This window comes from Lates calcarifer, linkage group LG24 (genome assembly GCF_001640805.2).
Source record: "Lates calcarifer isolate ASB-BC8 linkage group LG24, TLL_Latcal_v3, whole genome shotgun sequence".
NCBI classification, from domain to species: Eukaryota; Metazoa; Chordata; class Actinopteri; family Centropomidae; genus Lates; species Lates calcarifer.
The window spans coordinates 19081855-19090343 of NC_066856.1; the positions used below are offsets into that span (position 1 = coordinate 19081855).

The 8489-nt window shown below is 43.3% G+C and overlaps 1 protein-coding gene across 2 annotated transcripts; it reads left to right on the forward strand.

The window, feature by feature from the left end:
• The first annotated feature begins 848 nt into the window (after positions 1-848).
• lipib (lipase, member Ib) lies at positions 849-8272 on the forward strand. Of its 2 annotated transcripts, XM_018679218.2 has the most exons (10): positions 849-962; positions 2842-3233; positions 3322-3430; positions 3537-3638; positions 3742-3831; positions 3924-4091; positions 4216-4305; positions 4400-4508; positions 5184-5357; positions 5947-8272. In XM_018679218.2, the coding sequence occupies exons 1-10, from the start codon at positions 911-913 to the stop codon at positions 6029-6031; spliced, it is 1371 nt and encodes a 456-aa protein (XP_018534734.1). In that variant the 5' UTR covers positions 849-910; the 3' UTR covers positions 6032-8272. The 2 variants fall into 2 exon arrangements, with proteins under 2 accessions (XP_018534734.1, XP_050922864.1); XM_051066907.1 differs by having other exon boundaries at positions 5184-8272.
• Positions 8273-8489: the final 217 nt, after the last annotated feature.

An 8489-nucleotide genomic window follows, 5' to 3' on the forward strand; every position in this document is an offset into this window, starting at 1 on the left:
TTAAATTACATGTGTTTATGCTGAATTCAGTGAGTACAGGGCAGGATGGGCTGGGTGCAGTGTGGTCAGAGTCTGTGGAGCTATTAATAACCATCACTGGTGGGCTCCAACTTTTGATGGCACAGATTACCCACAATCCTCAGGAGCAGCTGAGGTGATGGCCACCAACCAGGATTTATATTTTCATCTTTGGCATCTGTTTTGCTACTGTACTCTCTCGTGTTTCTAAAAGCTTTCAGCAGAGAGGCCTCCTTTTTGAGCACAGACAAATATTTAGAGAGCACAGAGCTCTGACTAAGAGAGTAAAGAATAGATTTTTATGTGCTCAAATTGAGTTATTCTTTACATGATATTTATTTCTCTACAATATGTTTATGTTTATTTATATATCAACAGGAGCAGAGCAGATTTCTAAACTTTTCTTTTCAGTTTTGGCTCCTGGATGTTTCACAGATGTTACACAGTCCCTAAAAAATTAAGATGAAGATAAGATTTGTGACACACAAGCACATAAGAGACATTTAAACAGTTTGTTATTGTAGTCTGGCAAACAGTTAATAAGAGTTGTTTTCTTTGTATTCATTAAATGCCTTCTAATCCAACACCCTGTCTTTTCTGCGATCTACTCGTTTTGTTTCATTCCTTCACGAGCTTCTTCTTCTTCCCGTCTATTCTCTTCTCTTTATCAGTCTTCCCCCTCTCTCGTTCTTTCTCCACCTTTCCATCCTGATCCTCACTGTTAGTGAAGACACCACCTCTCGTCCCTCCTCCCTCCCCTCCCTCCCTCTGTCTCACAACAATCCCTCCCTCCTTCAGTCACCTCCTTCACTCTGCAGTCAGAGCTCCCTCTCTCTCAGTCTGTCTCTTCACCTCCTTTCATTCCCCTCGTTGTGTCTGTGGTGGAGGAAGGATGCTGCCCCGCAGACTTCTGGGTCTGCTGGGACTCCTCATGCTCTGCAAAGGTAAGAAAAACACCAACAATTATTTATTCATGGCATAAAATAGATTCTTCTTCTTCTTCATCGTGAAAGCTTAGGACAAACTTACTATTTGTGTGTGTGTCCGCAGACAGGAACAGCTTAGTGAAGCGCAGGAGGAACAGATTACTTAAAGTCACTCCCCCATCTGCTCCAGGTTCAAGTTTAAAATGGAAAAGCCTCCGTCTGCTTCTGTCTGGTGGCGAAAAAGTAAATAAGCAGGAGGTCACACACACACACAGTCTGTTGGTCATTCATAGTTTACTAATGTGGGGCTGGATTGGGGCCATTTCCACCCTTTAACCCCTCCCTCTTCCTTTGACTGACAGCTGTAATCACCTCTTGTGTTCAGGGTGGGGCGGGCGCTGATGGGATGAGGTGTTTTTTTATAGCAGCCTGATCCAATTGAGGGCAGTGTAGCATAGCACTTGCAGAGCGGGGAGCGCCACCAGCTGCTAAATGCTAAATGTCTGTGTGCTGAGTGGAGCCAGGAGATGATTAGCTTAGCTTTAGCATAAAGACATGGATGGAAAAAAGTTTTTGCATTTGGCTGAGGTGGAAAAGTTGCATGGGACTTTAACGCTCACTCTCAGAAAGCAAAAAAGTTAATTTCCCCAAATTCTAAACGATCCTCTCCTGTGGAGGATTCTTTGTCGTACAATTACGATGCTAAATAATCTTTAGAATATGAATAAAGAGCACGTTTAAAACTCGAGGCAAAACATTTTCAGTTCTTGCAGGTGTATATTCAGCTAAATTTGTCCTCAGGTTGTGTTTTTGCTGCTGAGCAAGAACGATCAGGTCATTTTAAACAGACCTGTTTTAAAGAAGCTGTTTCCAGCTCCCTGAGTTGGAAATCTGAGACGCTGCACTACTTGACAATTTGACATCTTTAGTCCTCAAAAAGCATTAACATTAGTTCAGCCCTACTTCATTATTCTGGGCAGAGTGCAGACATTTCTGACGTGTGTCCTATGTTGGGAGTAATCTGCAAAGTGCTGAGATCAAATGGGAGTACCTGGCTTGCAAACATTAACAACTCAGCCTGTTACCCTCTGACCTCTGACTGAGCCAGCAGTCTTTCACTGAACCCTCCTCAGGGCTTCAATTTTGTCTCTTGATGTAGTGAAACACACTCCCACGTTTCTCTCATAGTGTCAGTATCAGGATGATGACACGGCTCTCTGTTGTGTCCTGATACATGACGCATTTTGGTAAAGGAAAACCTGAATCCTCACCTTACAGAAAACCATGTGTCTCCAGCCTGGATGCTAAAGCTAAAGACACTTTAAAAAGGCTAAAGAGACTCTGTTATTCTGGCTACCTGCTTAATCTTCACATCACAGAGCTAAAGGGGTCAAACTAACACTCGCCGTCACGTAGCAAGGAATCAGACAAAGAACTGATCCCAGACTGGGTAAAGCTTTAAGTCCGACCTTTGACCTTTGTGCAGGGGATGAAACAGGGTCAAAGGGTCAAACAAGTCAGCAAACATTCAGATAAAGAACAAGTGTGGGCTGGTTTGAGTCTTTCTGAAACTTCTGACTCACAACAGTCTCCAGACTTTACTGTGCCTGGTGCCAAGCACAAAAACCATCCAGTGGGCGGCAGTTATGTGGACGTCTCGCTGATGAGAGAAATCAGAGAGGAGCAGCTGAAGGCTGGGAAACCGTAGCAGATTTCAGACTTTGGTGTCAAAAGCATGAAACCACAGGGGAAATCTGGTCAAATCTGCGATCTCACGGCGCTAGAAGTTTCATTTTCTCAACAAAAGTTTGAACCTTCGTGGTTCCTGGACGATGAATTCAAAACACATGAAAATGATTCCCATAATCCTCAGCTGCCTCTTGTTTGGTGTCTCCAGGCCAGGAGGGCAGCGGGGAAGGCGAGTCCTGCGATAACTTCACTGACCTCAACCTGTCCCACTGCTTCATGGGAACCAGCCTGTACGTGCGGCTGCTCCTCTACACCCGCTCCAACCTGGACTGCGGCCGTGAGCTCAACCACCACCACCTGTCCTCGCAGCCGCTCTTCAACCTCTCCCGCCCCACCGCCTTCGTCATCCACGGCTACCGGCCCACCGGGGCGCCCCCCATCTGGATCGACCACATCGTCCACCTGCTGGCCGAGCAGGAGGACATGAACGTCATCGTGGTGGACTGGAACAGGGGGGCGGCGAACCTCAACTACTTCACCGCTGTGACGTACACCAGGGAGGCGGCCCTGAACCTGACTGGGTTCATCATGACGATGGAGGTGAGACAGGAGTGATAAACCCAAAGAACCTGTGCTTTTGACTAAGAGAGGGAGAAAGTACCTTGACTGTAACGTTGCGTGTCTGCAGGAGGAAGGAGCCTCTCTGAGTTCAGTTCACCTCATCGGCGTCAGTCTGGGAGCTCACCTGGCCGGATTCGTGGGCGCAAACCTGAAGGGAAAGATCGGACGCATCACAGGTAAAATAATCAAACAGAGTAAGATTAAAGAAAAAATAAGAAACAGGAAAGCTGGGTTTGGTTTAAAAATATCCGTAGTAAACTCTCTACCCTTTGTCCTCTCCAGGTCTGGACCCGGCAGGTCCGATGTTCACCAGTGCCACAACAGAGGAGAGGCTGGACCCGTCGGACGCCATGTTTGTGGACGTGCTTCACACCGACATGGACTGTGAGCATCTAATAATCAATACCACTGACAATAAATGATCACATCCTCCTTAAAAATCCACCTGAACAGACACAAACGCTCATTGTTTGTTTTCTATGTGCAGCATTTGGACTGAGAGGAGCTCATGGTCATATTGACTTCTATGCCAATGGAGGAGCCGACCAACCAGGGTGTCCCAAAACTATCTTTGCAGGTGAATAAACACACACATGTGCACACAGAGGCCGACAAAATGCACTCACACACACTCATTAACACACTCACTTGCATCTCTTTCTCCCGCAGGTAAATCTTACTTTGTGTGCGACCACCAGCGCTCGGTGTTTCTCTTCTTGTGCGCTCTGAACCGAACGTGCAGCCTCACCGGTTACCCCTGCTCGTCCTACAGCGACTTCATGGACGGGAGGTGTCTGCAGTGTGAGGCCTTCAAACCTGCTTCCTGTCCTGTGCTCGGTAAGACCTGCAACGAGAACATTCAGAATCCAACACCCTGTCTTTTTCTGTCCTGCAAACATTTCAGGGCTTTTAAGTTCTTACTGTGACTGATGCCTGATCACCTGTGTGGTCTCACCTGCAGGTTATGATTACAGCCAGTGGAGAGACTCTCTGCTGCGACTCGGACAGACCAAAGTCTTCTTCAGCACCACGGCTACGCTGCCCTACAGGAGTGAGTCCAACACACTACAGAAAAGGCAGATGATTGAGATCTTTTGCAGTTTTTGAGAGGACTCTAACACTGTACTGTGTCCCGTGTCCTGCAGAGCTCAGCTACAGAGTGGACATGGTGACGTGGAACCAGTACCTCCGCTGGGGGGTCGTCTACATCCGGTTACACAGCGGCAGAACCTTCACAGAGGCCCGAATAGACCAGTGAGTCAGTCAGTGTAATACCTTAAAGGACAGGCAGCAAACAGAGAGAAAAACACACATATCTGGCTTTAATAAAAAGTGGAATAATAATAATTACATTTCTAAGATTAAGAGCAGTTACATAATGATCAAATGTAGGTATGTCTGGTGATCTATTGCTTTAATATCTGCATGCAACTTTAAATTGTGCAACTATTTCTTTTTCTAAACTGAGTCGCACCTTTTTTCTCTGCATAGACAATATATTTTACCGACCTTTATCACACTCATTCACACCTCAATTTAAGGAGTTAATGGGTTAAATTCTTTTTTTTTTAAAAAGAAAAAGGTGCTTTTAACACTTACATCCTCATTATCCATCACTACAGGAGCCGAAAATAATGTTATTTTTTACACTGAGATCATAAATCAATAATCTGGTTTATCAAAGTTATTTTTTGTGACTGTGTAATCAGTGTATTATCATGAGAAAATAACACTTAATTATCCCTCAATCACAAGATAATCAAGCGGTGGTCAAAAGGTAATGAGATAAAATAAAATTAATGCCACTTTGGCCACTCTGGGCTTCCGTACATCACCCTCCAATGATCCTGATCCAGATTTTGGTTCTCAGACCTCATTCAACATATATATATATATTTTAACTTTAATTCTCCCCCTCTCCTCTCCCAGTAAGCTCTTCCGGTTGGAGCAGTACACCTCCACCCGCCTGCTGGCCCAGTTTGACGAGGACGTGCAGCACGTCCAGAAGATCACCCTGCGCATCAGCACGGGCAACGTGATCGGCCCCCGATACAAAATCAGGCTGCTGCGAATACGCTTCACGCCTCTGGAACATCCTGAGAGGTCAGTCCTCAAACAGACTGCAAAACGTTTTTCCAAAGGTTTAGCAGTCCTTTTTTTGGCTGTTCTACAACTACAGTATCCAAAATTCAACTTGTACTTTTTACATTAAAAGTGAACTCAAAAATAAATCAGTTTTAGTTTGCATACTGACTTTTGGCCACATAATCATCATCTACTTAGATCCAGTATGTTGTATAAAACTGGGACACACACCAGCTAGTCTCGTAACTGCTGACACTTGATTCCTGACCTCTGACCTCTCCGACCACCAAAGCATCCTGCTGCTACTGTCAATCTCTATCCTGAGTTCCACTATAACCCTGTGATTAATTTCCAGTTAAGTTTCTTGAACACTTTTTCAACAACCATACGACAATATATTGTGGACCCGCAAACCCTGTTGAGGGTGAAAGTTCATTTTTGACGTTGAAAACAGTAGTTTCACTTAAAAAAACTTGACTTTTGATTCATTTTCTTCACATTTTCTATGGTTTAAAGAGAATATTCAGTTTGGTTTTGTTGTTTTTTAACATATATACACACCTAATTACCTTTTAAAATAAATGCATACACATTTTCCTCCCCTCAGGCCTGTAATGTGCCGCTTCGACATCATCATGGAGGAGAACATGGAGGTGGCGTTTCGACCTCTGCCCTGCAACTCTGACCTCTGACTCCCTGACCACACACAAACTACTACTTCTTCTCCTTCTATGGAAACACATCTTCACTCACCCCTGATGCCCAGACGTCCTCTGGGTGCTTACAGGGTGTCCTGGCCCCAGGTGGACCTGCAGGGACCCCCCCACACACAGGAGGAGCTGCAGCCTCCTCACCGGCTGATGAAGACAACCCAACTGGTTCTCTTAATGATTCCTAGTTACTGGAAAGTCAACATAATCTTAAGGACAACTGAAGTCACGTGTCTACGGGAGCTGACGGGATTTTTATAAACAGTGACTCACGATGAGCTGTGAGGTCAGGAAACACAGCAACAGGATTTATTGTGAGATTAAGGAAAAAGCTGGAGGAGAGACTTACATCAAGGTGAGGATCTCCAGAAACCAGTTCACCTGTAGCTGTAGTGAAACTGTCAGAGCTGCTGCACAGTATAAACATTTAAAACATCGAGTTATTTTATTAGTAGTTAGTAGTGTAATAGTTATTTTATTCTAATGAAAAGAAACTTTCTTCTTTTCTGCTCTGAAGCAGAGCAAGAATTTAACATTTGTTTAAAAAAATATCTCAGGCATATTAATGGTTTATGTCTGACTGAATAAAGGCTTTTACACACTTCACCTTAGAAAAAACAACTTAATTTTCTGATTTATTCTCATGCTTCCCCCAAAGAATCAACTACTAGAATAAATATAATGGATAAATAAGTATATATAATAATAAAAACAATAAATGATCAGCCTGTAGGAGACACCGTCATCCTCAGGCCCTTGTCACTGATAAGACAATGTGAAATTTAATCTAAAAGAAGCTTTTATTATAGATTCTAATCTGTATAATCTATAACAGAGATATATTGATCAGTTTCACTGCAGTTACAGATTTTCTCATCTGTGCCTTATACCAAGCAGTTCTCAACCTTTTTGGTTTGTAACCCTGTCTGTAAGTTTTCACATAAACCATCTGCTGGTGGTGGACGGGGTTACGACCTCCAGGCTGAGAGCTGCTACAGTAACAGTGATGCTGCTATGAAGTTTGTCCACAGACATGACCTGTGTCACTGCAGCAGTTCTGTTTTCATGTGTGATGTTGAAAACACAGGTAGTTAAGTGTTCGTAGCTTGTTAACCAGGAACAGGTTAGTGTTTTTAAAGCTAACACAACAACTGAGCAGCCAACACACAGATTTCCTCTGATGTCAAACTGAACTGTTGTCTTTTTTTATTATGTATTTTCACCTGATGTTTGAAATAAATATAAATTTCATAACATATTCCATCAAGTACTGATTTATTTTTTAGCTTCTGCAGATTTATTTTCAGCTCCTTTCAGTTGGAGTTAAACTCTGAGAGTACGAGGCTGTTTTTTCTGTCTACTGCAGGAGAAACTAGATTTTAACTGAACAAGCCTGGAGGGCAAAACAACACTGAGGTTCACCTAAAGAGATGTCAACACGTTTTAACAAACACAGAGGTTTCTAATTCTGTGGTTGCTACGAGCTTCTTACAGTTGAAAGTTATTTTTAACAGATAAAAGTTTGCTCAGTTGTCAGAGACACACTTTACCTGTTGTTAGAGCTGTAATTCGAGCTAATAATCGTCATTTTTTTAGGCTAAGATGCCAAATGTTTCCTGGTTGCCAGCTTCTCAAATGTGAAGATTTGATGCAGTTTCATGTAACAAGGCAAAAATCTGAGTTGCTGTCTGAGCACAGGCACTGATAAACTGTGATTTAAGGACAGATCCTTAGACTTATCTCATCCACAAGACTAAGTGGATCAGAATTTTGTGTCCCTCAGTTATTGTGCATGTTAGCTCACTATCACAGCTTACTGAGCCATCATGCCTGAGCTTCTCCTACTGCAACAAGTCAAACTGTCACCTGTGAAAAATGCCTGTTTGACTTGTTGCAAAATAACCTGTAATTCCTTTAAAATTCAACCAGGTGAGTGAACAACAGGACAGATTCAGAAACACTCAGACAAAATCGAAATTAAAAGGTTTTATTTGGACACAGCGGCGACAGTCTGAGCAGTGTGTGACGTCTGCTCATGTGTCACTGACTGTGAGGCTGGTGTGACGTTAATATTGAACAGTACAGATAAAACAGACAGAAAGAAAACAGTAGGAATCAAGAGAACATCGACAGTGTGTTAAATAAGCAGCTAAAACCACGACTGGTGGCTGGTTTAACCAACATGATCCTGATAAACAGTGGTAGTTGAACATCACACAAAAATGTAAAAAGAGAAAGAAATCATGGAGTGAAAAACACACAAAAAAACAAAGATGGAAGGACAGAACAGGTGTAAACAGGTGACACAGTTACAGAACGTGAATCTCCGGCGCTGCAGGTATCAACGTTTCACATTCAACATCATAAAATTCAGTCTGTCTGCTGCCCTCGCTCGCACAAACACCGACAGAGCAGAGACGTCTTCACAGTTTTTCAACAA

What these genes read in the sequence shown, in the direction of transcription:
- lipib (XM_051066907.1), top strand. Translation starts at nt 911, where the DNA reads ATGCTGCCCCGCAGACTTCTGGGTCTGCTGGGACTCCTCATGCTCTGC. An exon ending in AAAGATCGGACGCATCACAG is followed by an intron (nt 3,431 to 3,536) that starts GTAAAATAATCA and finishes TGTCCTCTCCAG; the next exon opens with GTCTGGACCCGGCAGGTCCG. An exon ending in GCTTCACACCGACATGGACT is followed by an intron (nt 3,639 to 3,741) that starts GTGAGCATCTAA and finishes TTCTATGTGCAG; the next exon opens with CATTTGGACTGAGAGGAGCT.